Source organism: Aulostomus chinensis, chromosome 6 (genome assembly GCF_037954235.1).
Source record: "Aulostomus chinensis isolate RoL2024-O1b breed Wild chromosome 6, RoL_Achi_v1.0, whole genome shotgun sequence".
Classification (NCBI taxonomy): domain Eukaryota; kingdom Metazoa; phylum Chordata; class Actinopteri; order Syngnathiformes; family Aulostomidae; genus Aulostomus; species Aulostomus chinensis.
In genome coordinates this window covers 11,792,944-11,811,949 of record NC_141325.1, presented here as the reverse complement: position 1 = coordinate 11,811,949, position 19,006 = coordinate 11,792,944, and the positions used below count along the sequence as shown (strand labels likewise).

The 19,006-nt window shown below is 40.5% G+C and overlaps 2 protein-coding genes across 4 annotated transcripts in view; both read left to right on the top strand.

The window, feature by feature from the left end:
* LOC147260087 (sesquipedalian-1-like) lies at positions 1 to 3,666 on the top strand. Of its 3 annotated transcripts, none has more exons than XM_086206471.1 (3): positions 1 to 432; positions 1,016 to 1,113; positions 2,055 to 3,666. In XM_086206471.1, exon 3 carries the CDS (start codon positions 2,096 to 2,098, stop codon positions 2,957 to 2,959), a length of 864 nt encoding a protein of 287 aa, XP_086062597.1. In that variant the 5' UTR covers positions 1 to 432; positions 1,016 to 1,113; positions 2,055 to 2,095; the 3' UTR covers positions 2,960 to 3,666. The 3 variants fall into 3 exon arrangements, with proteins under 3 accessions (XP_086062597.1, XP_086062598.1, XP_086062599.1); XM_086206472.1 differs by having other exon boundaries at positions 1 to 442; XM_086206473.1 differs by having other exon boundaries at positions 1 to 469.
* A 3,550-nt stretch (positions 3,667 to 7,216) lies between these two features.
* The window catches only part of sh2b3 (SH2B adaptor protein 3), a 54,818-nt gene continuing 43,028 nt past the window's right edge, over positions 7,217 to 19,006 (top strand). The window contains exon 1 of the mRNA XM_086206468.1: positions 7,217 to 7,541. The gene's annotated coding sequence lies outside the window, so the exon portion shown is untranslated. The remainder of the gene's footprint in view (positions 7,542 to 19,006) is intronic.

Here is a 19,006-nt window from a genome sequence, read left to right as displayed (position 1 = left end):
CACTATAGGTCCGTAGAATTGTACATTGATAAAGAGCCAAATAAAGGTTGGGTTAATGTTGATTTGGAGCCAGACACGTCTAAAGTAGTTGAAGCGTCCATAATCCGGCCACGTTATCAGCAGCAGCAGCAACTAATCCCATTTTTCCGAGGGCAAACGTGAGGTGCGTCCGTTTTAAATAACGGCATTGGGAGGTTGGCAATTTACCAGAGCGGGACGGAACCTGAGTTCATATGTCTACGATATTTACCCTACAAGCACAAGCAGCGCTGACGACTCCGCCCACTCAAACTGATCGGGTACATACAGCAAGTGCCCTTCTCGATGGTCATGTGACAGGGAAGAATGGAAGAAAGAGTGAGAGAAGAAGGAAAAGAGATTAAAGAGAAATACACAGCCGGGACTGGCAGGAATAAGCATCGTTTTTAGCGGGTAATAAATGGTAATACCTCGGGAATATATAGAAACGGTAATGTAACGGGACTGAGAGGCTAATTTAGCTAGCTGTTCATGTTAGCTAGATGAACGTAAATGCTTGACTCGGAATGCTGCCGCAGTCTGCCCATTGGTATTCATCAAAGTGGTTAAATAGAAATACTTTTTTTTTAAATGTTGCGGTGGAAAGATATTCCGATTTTGCAGGGTTCATTCGTGTTATAATCTGTCTTTTCTCTGGTGTGTCTCTTTCCACTGAAGCTACCATTTCAGCCAGACACATTTAAATTCCTGCAAAGTGCTGATGTGTCAAAAGCTTGCGACGAACCTCACAAACAAAGCAGCCCGCCTGAGACTGAATCACTATCAAGACGGTGGAAAAAAAAAAAAAAAACTGCTGATGGTTTTGTGTCTAAAATAGCTAGACTTTAACTTAGCTTGAAGTTCCACACAAGCTTGCTTAAAAAAGAAGTACATCGTCGCTTGCCGACTCAGAAAAGGTCAGTTTAGGGAGTGAAATGAATTAGTAATGTCTGTCACTGTTTTTCTCTTCTTCTTTTTTTTCTTACAATACTTAAAGCAAGTGAAAACCAAGAGAAGATGGAGACATGTTGAGATATGAGTTCCAGATGTGATGGGAGGAGAGGGGTAGATTCCAGCGGGATACGACTCAGACACGTAAGTGACTTCCAGCATTTAAAGTGCAGCTGCTATAACTGTCATGGCTTATATGTCACAAAGCCTTTCTTGCATTTATGGTGAATTAATGTAGTGCGTCGTGTTTGAGGAAGGGGGTCTCTGGGTGGTGTGACGTCACAAAAACCTCTTTGGCACTCTCTGACGTCATCTCAGTCAGTGCAGGAGCCGAATTCCCTCTCCTGCTCTCATCTTTAACCTTGTTCCCCTTAGAGCACCACCTACGCCATCTAGAATCCCATCTGTCATCTTCAGAGTTTTGGGCTTTTGATTTTGTCATCTCACAAGTTATCCAGAACCCTGTATGGCAACTCTGTCAATACCGTTAACGCACACATTTACGTCAGGCTTTGGTTACTGCTCAGTCAGACCATTTAGTTGGACTGCTGTCATTGAACTAGTACACATGGATAGGAGAGATCAGTTTATTCACCGTCTGCCTGAATGTGGCCGTATGCTCCCGTACATCTGGTGACAGTCACATTTTCTTCAAGTTCACCTTCTTTTCATTTCATAGCTTAAACAAGACAAATGAACCGGCGACAAGCTGCGTGTTTTTTTTTGTTTTTTTTTAAAGGCAGAGCTTAACTCCGAAACTGTTAAAGGAAATGGATAAATCCTTAAGTTGAGACTGTTGGTGTGTCCACCTAATTCAGAAGCTTTGCCACTAATATTTAGTTGTGATAATTGAGGTCACACGTAAAGTTACACCCATGTCTTGAGATTTAAAAGTTCCTTTTAAAGAACAGATTAAATTTGGATTAGCTGTTGTTTACACAGAGGTAAGGTCTGCGCCCTAGTTTATAGTTGCCATGTGACTGCTCGGTGAAACACTCATCCTATGGTATCAGAGAGCCTTTTTTCAGTGGCCTATATTTGTGGTGAGTCAGGTTTCTACTGTATGTCTTCACATTGTCCTTTAGATGATTAAAGCATCCTCTGTGGAAAAGGAGGGGGAGTGAAGATGAAGCTGAATGAGCGCAGCGTTGCACACTATGCCACCTGTGACACGCCACCCGACAAGACAGGTTTTCTCTTCAAAAAGGGTGAGCGCAACACGGCTTACCACAGGCGCTGGTTCGTCCTGAAGGGTAATATGCTGTTCTACTTTGAGGAGCGCGACAGCCGTGAACCGATCGGCGTCATCGTCCTTGAAGGATGCACCGTGGAGCTCTGTGAGTCAGCCGAAGAGTTCGCCTTTGCCATTAAATTTGACTGTGCCAAGGCTCGGGTGTACAAGATGGCTGCTGAGAACCAAGCTGCCATGGAGTCATGGGTGAAAGCGTTATCGAGGGCCAGCTTTGACTACATGAGGCTTGTGGTGAAGGAGCTGGAGAGGCAGCTGGAGGAGATCCAGGAGGCTGGGATTGGAGGCCTGCAGGGAAGGCCCAAGTTATCCAAGCGAAGTCTGGTGTCCCGATCAAAATCCGGAGCATCCTCTTCATCCTCCTCCTCTTTCTCATCATCTTCATCCGGTGCCTCCCTCGGGAGTTCAGCCTTCTCTGGCCAAAAGGATGAGGGCCAGCTCATGTCTGTTTGTTCCAAAGAGAACGGCGTTGCGTGGAGTAAACCACCAGGTGTCCTGGCAAATGGCTTTGTTGAGGGGGCGTCATCCTGTGTGGCCTGGGAGGGCAGTGCGGACTCAGGGTACAGCGGTGTGACTACTTATGGGGAAGATGGGGCAAGAGCGCCACCTGTGCCACCCAGGAGAAGAGGCGCATCTCTGGAGAGCCCCGTCTCCCCTGGCACCGGATGCTTCTCCAAGCTCCATGACTGGTACGGCTTAGAGGTGGAGGAACTGAGGGTGCAGTGGCTCCAGAGCCAGTAAACTGATGTAGGTGGATCATTGTTTTCGAGGCTAATTCAGTCTTGCCTAAAATACTTTTTCCAGTATTTTACCTTTCTGAAACAAACAGACAGCACAAAAAAAAACTTAATTGTAATTTTTAGTATTATGAAAAAAGGGTAACTGTGATTGATTCCACATCTTGTCTGGCACAGGGGAATCTGTCTTAACACTAATCACCATACAATCTGTTCAAATGGAGGAAACCAGTAAATATTCTTTTCTACGTCTCCATCTGAGTTTTGAGTGCAAATAAGAAGAACGCAGCATTTCAATTAGTATCCATGGCTCAATTAAAAAAACAGAAAGAAAAGGAGTTTAGCAGTGAAGTAGCAACAGTAAGAAAGAATGTAGTGTTCCCTTGCCTACTTAGTGTGTGAACATACTTTTGGAGTTATTTGGGTCAGTTTTTAATATTATGGGAACCTCTTAAAAAAACAACAACAACAACTGAGAAATGTTAAAAGAACACAACAACTTTTTGGGAAGTAGGTTTATTTAGCATCACCCCCAGAGGCAGACAAGATAACTGAGCCCCACAGAGGCAGGCCCAGACCCTGAACCTTATCTAGCATGCACTTTGCTAAGCTAACCAGCAGTTAGCTGGTTTCTGTGGCTCTCAGGTCTCCATTGCAGACACAGAATAATGAAGGGTACCTATCTCCTTCTCTGGCTCTGGGGGGGGGGGGGGGGGGGGGGGGGTTGATGGTGAATAAGTGTTATTCCCCAAAAGCTGGTATCTTCCTTTTGAAGTTATTTAATGATGAAAGAAAAGCCCAGGATGTTAAGGGTACTGCAGATGAAACCGCAGCAGTCACATTATGCACCAAACAAATCCCGGTGGCCACGTTGACCTCAGCCCTGAGTGGCAAGTTACAAATCAAGAGCATCGGAACAATAAAAAGATTTCAAGAAATAAGTCTAACATGTCAGATTTCTTAACTTGCACGCTGCTTTAAGCTCTTGTTGAGAAATGACACGATGTGACCAAGAAGTGAAACTAATCAGATCCTCCTCTGGGGCACAAACCTCACTTGCCCAGAGGCCTTGTGGTTGCTAATGTCAGAGCCTCCCCACCACGGTGGCTGGGGATGGTGGTGGATGCTGGATGTCTCGCTCAGAGCAACACACCCTGATATTTTTAGCCTTTGTTAGCCAGGGGGGCAGATGATGGCGTGTCATAAGAGCGCTTTTCACTTAGTCCTCTCTTTTTTTTTCTTTTTAAAAAAAATCCTTTATATTGTGCATCTTTTAGCTTACAGGAATGATCACGTGTAATTTATCTCATCATTTCTTACCACGCAATCATCTTAATTCAATCATACGTGTTTGATCATTCCAGCTGATTAATCCGAATGTTACTCGGCCCTTACTGTCTGTGAACGCCTAACCGTCACGGTTTGTATTACCTCTTCCATGTTGGAAGTTAACACCAACAGTCTGCTAAACGGGCCTCTTTTTTTAGAAATGATTTTTCATACTGTATTAAAGGTGGCATTTACGTTGTTGTTTTATATGTGCCTTATTTTACCTTTACACTTTGTTACTGCACTTTCCAGCCACGATCACAGGACCACAGCGATCGAAGGGTTTGCCCTTCTCTCTTTTGTAACGGTGTCTGTTTGGATTTCTTTCTTGCCAAAGGCTCATTTCTGTGCAATCAATTTTTAACAATTCCTTCTGCATCATTGCACAGCGCTATCATTACTCTCACACACTTTTACACTCACGTCAATGTGTGGAGAAGTGACCGTTTCATTATTTTAATACAGAAATATCAAAGCGATGCGCGTCTGACGTGTATTATCTGAAAGGATGGTTGCATTGGTGCCAATGTTATTGATTCCCAAGCGATGTTTTCTGTAATTATGGATGGCAGTCGTCTTGTTTTTATACCAATAAAGCAATTGCAAATGTGTCAAGCTATGTAACCCTGAAATTCTATAACTTGAGTAACGTTTTCAATGTTATTGCACACATTATAAGTATTATATTGAATAACCAATCATGTTTAACATTGTCCTGATATGGTACCTTGAAATATGTTTAAACATTTCATGTAAAGCGTTCAATAAACTGTTTATATGTACTTCTGCTCGGTTATTATCTATGTTGCATTTTTAAAACATTAGAATTCCTCGTTTGACCCTTTGTGTTTTCTTCAAAAACAGGATCAACAGCCTTTCATGTCCTCACAAAACCTCCCACATACCTGGTGCTGTTTAGCTAGTCTTTCACTAGGTGGCGCTGTGCAATAATTTTAGACTAACAAAAGAGCGATCAGCCGTTTGTTTGCACCTGGTGGGATAGGTGAATGTAAGTAAGGGTTAAGATCAGCAAAGCTTGGTGTCTCCAATGATACAAATCTTACATTTTTGTAAGGGAGTTTGGATTATAAGAACTGTGTGTTCTTTCTAAGGAAATAATTACTTCAAATGTCACTTGAAACGTCACAGATGATACATGAGCCGTGAAGCTGCTCTCCTACGACAGCCGTGCCTGGTGTGTGGATTGAAAGAGTTTTGTTATGGTTTACGACATTCGCTCGATTCGTCCGCACTAATGTTCACTTCTCCTCAAGTGTACTCTATCATAAGGAATTCAACCGATGAATGTAGCATATACATGCCTGCAAATTTGTGTTAATCCGCAAATTGGAAGAACTCAATCTGTACACTACGGGAATGGACTCACTACAAGGAGAGTTTCGGCGTCTGAACTTGTCTATTGTGTTACTGAAAATACAGACGGCCAGAATGTCGGAGAATAGGAGAATTACTTCCTGCCTTACTTTCAAAGTAAAACAAATTTAAAAAGGTTTTAAATGTTTAACTACTAACTGATATTGAAGCGCAATCTTTGGAGAACAGACTTAAATAAAATATGTGCAGACGATGATTAAGCGAATTCACTTGTATTTAATCCACTCCATTAGGTACTCTGTAGTCTGATCAAAAATCATCTGTCTAGTGATGGTTTAAGGAGTGCACATGGAGCTACAGTTAAAATCCCACTGCACAAACAAAACTTTTAGAACATGGAAATCATTTGTCAAAGAATTTCCATGTTCATGGAAAGCAAAATCTCCAACAGCGTCTAAGCCACGTGGCACTAACAGACACAGCAAGATGCTGGACTGGTTCTAGTAAAGGGAAATATTTATAAACTGCCGGAAAATTCAACGATCTATCCTGTGTTGTTCTGGATACATTTTAGGTCTGTGTTGCCGATTACTTAGAATACGTGAATTGTGTCTGACACGATTAGCAACAGTGGTGGAATAAAATAATTCAACAGACCACAAACTAGGCATGGACAAAGTATTCCAATCCTGGACTTCAAACTGCATAGTGATGCAACACTGAAAAGTATTACAATTGAAGAATTATGCATGTTGCATGTTATAACTGATGCAAGCTGGATCTGTATTATTTTTGATCTGGTGTTGAACCTTTTTGTTGTTTAACTTAATATTGTGTTTGACGTTTTAACATACTGTATATGTATAAGAGGATGTCATGACACATAACATTATTCAAAGTTATTAGAGTTGTCAACAAAGTGCAATATTTCTCTTCTAAAACATTTCAATAAAGCAGAAATTATTATATAATGTAAATATTCAGAGTACTGTGCTACTTATATACACACTAATTTATGTGATGAGTTGCCCTTTTCTGGTTATTGTTATAAAGTCTAGCTGGAGTTTTCAGAGGATATGATTCTTCTGAATGAATCAAAATTCATTTTTCATAAACCTGGTTGGATTTCAAGATAGTGTGAAATCATTTTAGACTGTATAAATTCAAACTGTACCAGGCTGTACGGAAAGTGAAGAAGAAGACAGTGAGGAAGAAATTAATAAATAAATCTGATATAAATTAACAGTAAGGATTTAACTGTCATTGTCAGTCAGTTTACATATATATATATATATATATATATATATATATATATATATATATTATATTTCCTAGTTTATATTGTGAATATTGTCTTGCAGTTTCTTACCACTATTTTCATAGCAGTAACATTATTTAGTCCAACAGTGTTGTCTGTCTAGCAAGTAATTTCATCTTACGGATAATATGATAATGCACACTTTTTCTTTTTCTTTCTTTCTTTTTTTTAAATCACAATTTTGAACGAGTTAAATAGTTTCCTGGAGTCTGGGCGTGAGCATGCATGCTTTTATTTTTGCAAAGGCAGAACCGGAAGCAGTACACTGAATTTCCTCCATCTTGATACGGTTGGACATCGACACATTTTTTGACAGCGGAAATGAGGAGTCGACACTTTTTTTCCGCGTCAAGTTCGTGCCGTGAGAGTTTTTTTTCCTCCTGTTTTTTTTCTTGAGCGGAGGAACCGTCTCATGCACCCACAATGAGAGAGAAGGCGACGGTCTTTTCAGCGTGCAGCTTTTCCTCTCGGGTCCAGTCTCTTCTACTCCTCACCGACTTTTGAGTTACTTTTGACGCTTCTCAACACATTTCCGTTATGCGAAGTCCAACCTGTTGGTCTGTCGTCGTGCTGCGGTGGGTGCCCATCCGAGATAACGGAGAACGTGAGTATGAAGGGAACGCTCGGCTCCCATTGCCTGTATTATCTTGTTTTCTCAATGTGTCTCTCAAAACAAACAAACAAACAAACAAAACACTTTTATGTTGTGAACCACATTGGGGATCATGTCCCAAATAATGACGAACTGCTGCAGAAATATGGGCATAGCTTCCGTCCAATTTCTTCTTCTTCTTCTTCTTCTTCTTCTTCTTCTTCTTCTTCTTCTTCTTCTTCTTCTTCACTAGTTAAATGCGTTTTTGTCAAATTTAAAGGGCTTTGCATCTCTTGGGTCCATACCGGTGCAGACTTTTTTGTTGCTGTTCAAACTGGGTCAAGTTTTCTTCTAAAAGAATTTAATTAAAATTAAAACAATTATCTCGTGATAACAATAAACACGTCTTGCCATTCTTAGCACAAAAGATGCTCATAACACTTGGTTTATTTTTTTTTTTAAATCACCTTTTTATTTTTGTCTTTTGGTGGTTGCCATGGTAATAACGCAACAATAACATAACAAAAATAACTTGCCTTTTACCTTTTAAGACTTCGAGATAGGCATGAGAAAAGTTCACCTCAGTTCTATTTACTAGGAATGTTAGTTAATATGTGTAGTGACTCTCATGAGGTGCAGAGCAGCTCCTTGATTTGACCATCCAGAGGAGCATTAAAGGGGCCTTATGTAAGAATTTTAGTTTAAGATGCTTTTTTTTAATTAATGAAAAAAAACATCTAAAGATTCTTTTTAAATAATAGTTTGGACATCGGGTCAAGGATGTAGAAACACATTGTTGCAAAAATCAGTTGATAAATATCACACTCGTGATTTTTGAAGCTTTTCACGTGTCCTGAACGTTAAGTTTTGCTAACAAGCGGCCAGATGAGGCCGCTGAGTTTGTAAAAGACATATAATGGGTTAGAGGACGCAAAGAAGGCGATCGAAGGAGCGCTAAGCTTGCCGTGGTTATGTTGAAGTCGTGCGTCGGCGGCGTAGGTCGTGCATAGCTTAACAGTGGCTTAGTAATTGTAGTGACTGCATCTACCCTCTAAAGATTGTACAAGTGGTGTTCCTGTGGGAAGCTCATCAGCAAGCCTTCTCTACCTCACGCTATCATGTCCTCACTTGTGAACGCGCTAAAGTCCTTCAGTCACTCAGACAGTGCTGACATGTTTATTAAGTTAGTCCTTTAAATCAAAACAGTAAATCTGGTGTGTTTGAGCGATTCCCTTCTATTTACATTGTGTGTTGCTGTGGATAAATACAGGTTTGTGTACAGGAAAATAATCCTTCAAAGTAAAAGGGGACCCATGTCTGTTTGCTTAGAAACACAGCAGTGGCAGGTTTGAAGTTATTTCCAAAATGTTCTGACCAAATTAGGATTGAACAGGAAGCCAGTTTTTCCAACAGTCAGAAATATCCTCGCTGCTCACAACACAACATTCTGTTTTTTTTGAAGAGAGCAAAACACATGCACAAGGGCATCATAATATTCATGGTGCAGTGCAAACTTGGGCTGTAGATCGGTACATGGATCGGCATCATTCCCGTGTCTGATCAGGTCATAAAGTCAGCCGGTGTTTGAATAAACTCAGTATCAGAACCCCATTGCAATATTTCTGATACATCCCATCTCTATCTAAAATATAAATCAGATTTGGGGCTGCACAGTTTTGGAATAGATATGTAATTGGTATCATGTTGACAGATATTGACATTGCGATAAGATTCGGAATGTTAGAGGGAATGCTAATATTTATATCAAAGTTCCAATTTTACTGAAAAACCATGAAAAAGAGAATCACGTGTGTTCTTTTTCTTTGTTGGATCTGTATTGAACAGATGTTTTCTTAATTCTGGAGAACATCATGCGTATGCAGAACCACGGTATTTACCTTAAAGTGGTAAATAACCTCCAACAAATGCCGTGTCTTCCTGCAGTCTGAGTATCGCAGCAGTCATGCTGTGATTCCGATTTATCGAGCAGCCCATGCTGGATGTTAGCTGACTGATTAGCTTGACTGTTGCCTTTACAGCTTATTTACAGCACAACAAGCTGCTCTAGTATCTCATGCTGAGGCCTGCTCTGTGTTGTGCTGTTTATTTGATTGACGACAGAGTGACGTCAAACTGAATTTATGGGCCTTTTAGAATTTGTCAAAAACTGCCTCAAGCAGCTCATACTACATTTGGGTGGCCTATTCATTGTTTTTATTGATACAATCTGGAAAAACGATTGACAAACTATTTATAATGGAATGTTGGTTTCATGGTCAAATGAAATACCTGGCAATTGTGACCGTGGTGTAGTGTTTTTGCTTCCACCGTCTTTGGGCCATGCAAACAATTTATCATCTTGACCGTTGGATTTTTTTTTAATTTTCCTTTTCGTCTACCATCCAACTCAACCAGTGCAAGTTAATTTTGAGTTTGACGTTGAACAACTGGAGAAAAATAAGAAGATTATAATGCTTCCACGGCTTGAGCTGAGATTTTATCAGATGTCAGCTCTTCCTCTTTCCTCAGGGGTTCTGAGAAATACACTGATGAGACCACGAGAGAGGTCTGACCTACCGCGGCCGTGAGGGGAGGGGTGAGGAGGAGGAGGAGGAAGAGGAGCAGTAGGAGATGAATTGGCAGACAGATAGGAGTAGGAATCTGCTAAAGAAGAGTGATGGATAAAAGAAGGAAGGGACGAATTAAGGCGGAAATATGGAAGAGAAAGAAAGCTCTTTTCTGGGAACAATGGAGACCTTCTACAATATGACACATGCTTTATGTGTGTGTGACTCAAACATGCCTGAAATCACTGATTTAATTGTGGATTCTCACTACAAACACCAGTCATACAAATGAGTGTTTGGGGGTCACATGAATGTCTGTGTTGTTTTTCTTCCAAAGCAGCAATAATTAGAGACTATGTGCATGCTTGCGTGTCTTTACCCCCGATGTGCCCCTGTGCTCGTTGGAAAAATGTTGATTACAGGTCCGATTTAGCTGCTGCAGCAGTGTGAGGATGTCGCTTTAGAACGTGTGCGTGCTTGTTGGCCACGCTGCTGCAAACATTAATGGATTTTGAGTGTGCGCGCGCCACAGTGAGGATGTTGAGGGGGTCAAGAGTGTTTTTCTTTCCAAGTTGTTAAGAAATACACCCCAAGAATGTTTGCTTTGTAGTCATGGGAAGTGTTCTCAAGCTTTCATGGATGCATCCATTTCAAGTAGTTTGTTTCTGTGCATGTGTAACAGAAATGTAAGCCATAAGATGAAGTGAAAGTACACATTTTCATGCAGAAAAATACACACTGTCACATCAGTTTATTCCCAACACAAGCAAAGTATTTGGCATCAAATAAAACCTCCCAGAAAAATATTCTTAGTAGATATTCCTGTGTCTGAAACGCTGAAAATCAACCGTCTCCCTGTGAGTCCCGATGTGGAAAAGTTTTATAACTCCTGAATTAGCCTTCCAGGAAGTCAGATGGCTGCCGATGATTCACAGCTGAATTATGGCCCTCCCATCCCACCCCCGTATCTCACATCTTAAATATTGTAATGCGTCCTCCCAGTTCACAATTAATCAAAAACTTCATGAGCAACGATGACTCATTCATAAATGGCTCGTGGATTTCAGAGAGATGTCTTCGAACTCCCAGGGTGGAATTTTTGAGTCTTGATTTGATTTGACCCAGTTGTGAATGAGGGATTGTTGTTTCAGCTTTTCAGAAACTAAGCCTGTGTTTAGAGGTTCCAGTAATACGTTGAGGTCAGTTTCTAGTGGTTTTGTAGCTTAGAAACATACTTAAACTCTTAAGTTATTCAGCGTATGCATATTTCATGTTGTGTAATATGCTCACTCTGGGGTCTTTTTGCTGTGACTCAAAATCTTAAGTGAAGGAAAAAGTTTCAGTGCATGAATTCAGCTTTTCTTTCAACTTAAAATACAGATTTGTGATCAGTAAATATAATATATTTTTAACAACTTGTAAATATCAGTCATTTCTAATTGCATTGTAGAAGAAATTTGCATGTTCCCGGTTTAGTTTGCAGAAATCAGACTGTTTGTAGTAATTAATCAGTAGATCAGTTAAGAAGCAGAAATTAGCTTATCGTTTGTCACGTTTGTTTTTTGCAAAAATAGATCAATCTGTCATCCCCAGCTCTGTGAGATTAGATTATATGTATTTTTTCAGAGTTTTCTGTGTGGATATATAAATGAAGAAAGGCCAAATTAAGAAAGTAAGAATTTATACTCCAAACACCAAATTGCATTTAATTTCATTCAGTTATTCAGGCCATGCTCCACAACCTAAATCGCTTTTTAAAAATTTGAATATTCAGATTCAGGGGCTGGAGTAGGGTTAAACTGTCATTCCTTGCATATTGATATCAACATAATACATAGTGGGTTTCATATCTACTCGCCTTGTATGATAATATCAGTATATGTTGGTGTTGGTAGATATTAGCCATTATTTATTACATCAGTACTGCTATGATATTTATATCACCCCATTCTTGAGGAATTGATACAGGTTTAATGTATATAATTTATGGGCTTTTCTGAATGTGTTGGAAATCCATAAAACAGTACTTTTTTCACATTCACATTGTGTTTATACACCATATATACGTCCGCTCTTGTTTTTATACAGATAGGATATATGGGTAAATATCAGCTGTTGGTCAAACCAGTTGTAATATCTATCTGTAGTTCATAAATTTCAGGATAACCTTGCAGGGCTTCATGGACACATTTGACTAAAACATGTAAATATGTTGGGACTGACTCTCCCCAGCCTTGAATGAAATGGCATGTTTACTCGTGGAGTCTCCTAAAAGAAAAAGAGCTCTTTTGTGCATTGTATTTTATCAGCAACGAGGCCAGCGCTGCTCTGTGACACCCATTCTCTACTGGGCCGAGTCACATCTGTCTGTCCAGCCAGAACTGAACCTTTTCATGTTTGTCTGTCATTATTTTTGTGGGAACCCTGTATTTTAGTATTGCCTTCACATGTCAGCATCCGTCTTTGAGGGATAATGATGGACTGCAGACTCACATAGACTTCTTGTATTAGTCATCGGTGGGATGCTGGATAGCTGGAGGAAGAGATAATTCCACCAGGTTATTTGGTGCTATGGGGATTTTTTTTTTTTCCTCTTTTGGGATTATTTTGGGACATCTAAGTTAATGTAAAACCTCTGAATTGCTGTGCACATGTTCATCTTATCAGTTATAATATGTGAAGTATTAATTTGTAAAAATGAAGTAAAGCGTTTAGAGTGATTTTAAGGCTTCTAAACTCAAACATTCGGGATTAATTGGGTCCTTTAAATTTCTACGAGTGGGGATGCTGATTTGCCATTTTGAATTTTTTTCTGAATGATAGCAGACTCGTTACTGCCATTTAACCTTAACTGATGAGATTAGAATACGTGAGTGTCTGTGAGCCATTAAAACTGCAACAGAAGTTGTGGAAGTTTTTTCTCTACAGGAGCACAACTCAGGAATCCTGACACTTGATTTTCGCAGACAGGAGAAATTTACCAAAGTGCCTACATATGCAATTCATAAGTTGATATGATATTCACATTTTTCTCATATTGAAAAAGCCCATTTAAACAGTATGAATTTGAAAAAAATATTTTCCTTCATTTCCAGAGTAATCATAGTTAACAGTAACAGTATGATTATTTACAACATGGTGACATCATCGCACACTTAAAGCACTTCTCAAGGGTCCAAATGAAAGTGAACAGCAGATAACTAGTCTTGCTGATGGACAGAAACAGATTAACAAGCAAAAACACATCGAATCCTGAATCGCAGAAAATGTGGGACTGAAACTCATAGTTGTACCTTGCAGCCCTCGCAATAACACAAACGGGCTGGATTGTCCTCAGATACTCAGCATAACAGACAGCCTGTCTACTGGTTTCTATTCAGAAATAGCAACACGTCAACATGCGCTGGCCTGAGTCCAGTGTTAGTGTGTCACAGTTATGAAATTTTCTTAAGCACAAATTTGTTCTTACACTCGATGTTTGTTTTTGTTTTTTAGCCCTCAGTTTTGTTTCATATACAGGCAGCAAAACCTTCGAGCTATGTGTACCTCGTTGCCCCTGACATCTATTTCATACCTCTTGGAAATCATCCAGGCTTGAACTAAGTTTGAGGCTTTACCTCATGTCTGTGAGACTAAATTGAGGTTTAGAACGTTCTTAGAAAGAACAAATTTGTGTTTCAGATCTGAGGCCAATAGCTGGCTCAGATAGCGTGGAATAGAGTTTTGCTCAAGTGGCCAATCTGGGGAAGCAGTAATATTCCATTTGAGTCTTATTATCAGCTAACATTTAAGTATGAACATGCTCTATTACATACTCTTCAGCATTATTGGGGGAAAATTGTCTCTGCACCCCCAAGCTATATGTTTGCTTTCCTCTGCATTTTGTCTTTTAGGCTTCATACTTTGAGTCCTTTTGCTTTTGCTGTGTGATTTCTGTTTTCCCAACCTGCCTCTCCATTTCCCAGACCACAGGAAACAGACAGCAGCAAGGCTTTATTTCTGTGTGTTTTAAGAATAGCAGCATTGTGTTGTGTTGGGGCCTGCATTGTTGTGGGAATGCTGTACTGCTAGCTAGCAAATACTCACACCGAAACAAAAACCCCTATATGCACTGTTTTTGTGTGTGTGTGTGTGTGTGTGTGTGTGTGTATTTCAACAAACTGCATATGCAAAAGATTCCCTTGTTAACAGCCTTTACTGCATCATGTTCTCATTATCAAGTGATAGATTTTGTAAGAAGAATAAGAAGAATTTGGATTTTTATCAGGCTCTGTGCGAAATTCCACAAAGCAATTCAAGATATCAGCTCTATGGAATGCTGGAGGATTTAAGGTTGCTGTAGCCCCTCGGCCTTGGAATTTCAGGGTTAGTCTTTTTTACTTTATGTCTTCAGTTAATGTTTGCTGATTCTACACATGCCAAATCGGTTTGTTTAAAATTTGGCCACCACAACAAATGTTTGGTTCTCCACCAATGGGTTATATATGTGGAATAGATTCCACCCTAGCTTTTGTTGCGACATCGCTCCTCTCTTGTTTTACCCTGAATCAGCTGATGCTCTCACAGGCTATGGGAAGTAAGGCTAAGGTTATCTCATGTTTCAGTGCTACTTCCTCCTTCACAATATCTTCTTCAATTATGTAAGCTGCGTGTGTCTCGCTTTCTGCTCTGTTCATTGTCAAAGCTCTTTCACATCTCGCTTCACACAAACATGAACAGCGAGACTTGTCCAGACCCATCCCTGCAACTGCACATCGTTTTCATGTAGGCCTCGACTTTTATGTGGCAGATCTATCAGTCAAAAGACTTTTTTTTTTTTAATATTGTGTAGCTGCTTGTATGCTTGTTTGGGTACACAGCAGCTTGTTACACTCAAGTATAAAAGATGAAGTGAAAGGAATGGGGAAAAAAGGTCACGCGATCTCAGTTCATTTTAACTGGCGTTGGCTAACATGAAGCGGGGTGTTTTGCCTGTCACAGTGATATTGAATGGCAACTGGTCCGAATTCCTCTCCTCTTTCTCCTCTGGTAAGAGTCTTACAGAATATTATTTTGTAAGGATACACTGGTGTTTCACGACTCTTTTGTCACAATTTTATCTTCTGCTATGACACTACATGCGTATTAACCAGTGCTGTGATAGACCATTTAGGGATGCAGGATATTGGATTTTTGTTGTTGTTTTTTTGCAGTTATCAGATTTGTTAATGTTTTTAGAACAGATTTAAGATGTTCCAATTATCTGTACAAAGACAAGTTCATATGATAGTCACATTTTGTACATGTACCTAAATAAATAATGTTAAAAAGTAATATTTTTCTTAATTTATATAAGATCATAAATCACTTGATCCATTCATCCCTCCATCTTCTTCGCTTATCCTGGGTCGGGTCACGGTGGCAGCAGCCTAAGCAGAGAAACCCAGACTCCCCTCCCCCTGGCTACTTCATGGGGGATTTAGAGGCGGTCCCAGGCCAGCTGAGAGACATGGTCTCTCCCACATGTCCTGGGTTATCCCTGCAGTCTCCAACTGTTTGGACGTGCCCTGAACACCTCCTCCTCCGGGATGGCAGAACTTCTTACCCTGTCTCTCCCAGCCACTGTCTGGAGGAAACTCATTTCGGCCGCTTGTACCCGCTATCTTGTACTTTCGGTCATGACCCAAAGCTCATGACCAAGGGGTGAGGGTTGGAACAGAGATTGACCTGTTTGCCTGTCGGTTCTTCTCTCTCTTCACCATGATGCAGAGTCCGCATCACTGTAGATGCTGCACCAATCCGCCTGTCAATCTCACAATCCATCTTTCCCTCACTCATGAACAAGACCCCAAGGTACTTGAACTCCTCCATCTTGGGCAGGATCTCATCCCTGACCCGAAGATGGCACTCCACCCTTTTCCAGGCGAGAACCATGGACTGAGACCTGGAGGTGCTGATTGTCATCCCGGCTGCTTCACACTCCGCTACAAACCAATCCAGCGAGAGCTGAAGGTCATTGCCCGATGAAGCCAGTAGGACCACATCGTCTGCAAAAAAGCAGAGACCCAACCTTGCAGCCACCAAACGAGATTCCCTCAGCACCCTGGCTCCACTTAGAGATTCTGTCCATAAAAGTAAGGAACTGAATCAGTGACAAAGGGCAGCCCTGGAGGAGTCTAACCCTCACTGGAAACGAGTCGGACTTACTGCTGGCTATACAGACCAAGCTCTGGCACTGGTCATAAAGGGAGCAAAATATTGGCCATCAGACCAGTAGTAATATACTTTAAAAAAAAAAAGACCAAGATCTGCAGATACTAATGATGTGACATTAACAAGCATCCCTACCAAAAATGTTGTCATAGGGAGGGAAAAATATTCCCCTCTGCAAGTAAAGAAAAGGTTGGCAGGATTTTAAAGGCATATCATAATATTTCATGGTGGTTTTTTTTTGTGAGAAGCTGTATGATAGGATATATGAAGATAACATGGTTCAGTATTATACATTCTTCAGAGCTGTGCAAACCAAAACCCATGCTACCATTAAAGGTAGCAAAAAAATAAATAAATACAATATGAATGAAATTCAGAAATTAACATTATAGCAAATATATATAATGTTCTTTTAATTAAAACATACCGGTGTTTTGATAGAGTTGAAATTTTAGCAGCCTATATAAACTGCTAACAGCAATGGACACGTGTAGCTGAGTACTACTGTATTCTCAACTTGCCTCTGTACTGCGTTCGACACCCAACTTTCGGCTCTCATTACCTCCACAAAGTTTTTTTCAGCAGGATGATGCAAAAAAAACAACCTTTGAGGTTGAGTGTTTCTATCAAACTTGGGGGGAGTTAATTACTACGATTGAATAACTCTTATAATCAGGTATTGAAGTTGTCTGTGTGTATGTGTGTATTCAAGTTGTGTGTGTGTGTGTGTGTGTGTGTGTGTGTGTGTGTGTGTGTGTGTGTGTGTGTGTGTGTGTGTATGTATATATACACACACTGTCTTTACATGTGAGCCGGCTGCTGCTTGCCAGGGCAGGGCTTCCTGTTACTGTGATTGTATGCCGATTGTATGCCAGTTAGAGCACAGCAAAGAGCCTTTGGACTCAGTCCCTCTCTGAATCTGCCACCTGGACCTTCACTCCAAAATGTGGTGCCTCCTCCTCCTCCTCCTCCTCTTGCTCCTCTCATTCCTCTCTCATGCTGTTTTTCTCACATCCTGCCTGCCTTCTCATTATCCCCTCATACCCCTGTCTCCTCCTTTTTTGTTTTCTTGTTTGATATCCCCACACTACTCCCCCCCCCCCCACACACACACACAAATTCACTCTATCCCAGCTTTGTAAATCTATCTGTAACTACTGATTCATTCAGTGATTCAGAAAATGAACATTCAAAGGTGGTAACTAAATCTGTTTTTCATCTCACAGCCTGTGATACACATGTTGCCATGTTTTTTCCCCTCCTTTTAATTCATTTGTATTTTCCACTCCAGTTTTTACAGGAAAAACTGGGAGTGTTTGATGTATCAAAGTGCCTTGATGCCACGCAGACTAATTGAGTAGTAAGTTATAGATTGGATCCGGCTGATCTTAGCCAGGGCTACATGGAGGTCAGACGGATGTGGCTTGCTGTAAATTACATTTTATATAATGAGTGACAATAAGGAGCAACATCCCTTTTTTTAGGTAATGAATGCATGGGGCATGGGGATATAAATGTACAGACATTCTCAGACAAGCTGCTCACATGCACACATGTGTACACACACACACACACACACACACACACACACACACACAAACACATCTGTGTCTGTGAAAAGATGAAAAAGAGCTTAACTCTTCAATTAAAAGCGAGATGTGCATTCACAGTGTATCTGATGGCGTGTATAGTTTTCCTTGAGATGCTTTTAAGAGATGAGGTTGGGTTTGCTGTTGTCGGTGTCAAGTTAGTCATTGAGTTTGTAAAAAGCTGTTTTGTGCAAAGCGGTAAAGCTGAATTGGATCATATATCTATGAGAGCAAGTGATGGTTTATTTAGTTTTTAGTTCATGTGCATCAAATTTAAGAATAACTTTCAATATCACCTAAAAAAAAACACATTAGCAAAAGTTAGCTTCATAGTTCACAAGTATAAAATCTGTGTTATTCCAGAAGTTGAGTGTCTTCCTCTGCTTTCCACCCAGTCTGGCTTGCTTTTACTACCAGCATCTAGTGGCCATTTCAAGTACTGCATCCGAAGCCACTTCTTCTGGTCGGGAGGTGACAGCCGCAATCTGGTCTTTCTTTGAGGCAATGCATAAGGTTCTGGGGAAGAGGGACTCTCAGCATCATTTGCCACTACATTTATGTCCTCATCATATGTTGCAGAGGAGCCTGATGAGGTGCCAAATACCTCTGCTCCCATAAAGTCAACAAGTCATAACCAAAAGTCGGGGGGCTCCAAAAAGGCCAAAACAAAAAGGGACAGAGGAACAGTTGGACAAGTAGTTTTATATCAATATATTTGTTTTTTGTTTGAATTTTTTAAGTTTCTTAAGTTTAGGGTTTTTGAAAATATGTGTGGTAACAGTTACAAAGGAACCCAGATTTCCTTCAATCAAATGGAAGTATTTGCTTGAAGGGGTGTAAAAAAAAAAAGAGAAGAAAACTTTTTGGATCCTTCACAAACAAGAACCACAGAAGGAAGTAATATAGTTTCAGCTATATGATCACAGAATTAAGTTAAGTAGAACAGAAGGCTTTAAGGCTTCAACAGAGTTGTGGTAGCTTGAATTGATGTAAATTGACTAAATTTGACTCAGCCCAACACGAATTTACATCAACAACAGATCTTCTGGCACAGTTGTGATGCCCTAACAGGCCTCATGGTGCCAGAGTTCCAAAATATGGGTACATATTTTGGCCATGTCCTCCCCTA

Bases quoted from the DNA above. Each gene is read 5' to 3' on its own strand.
- LOC147260087 (XM_086206471.1), top strand. From the start codon at position 2,096: ATGAAGCTGAATGAGCGCAGCGTTGCACACTATGCCACCTGTGACACG.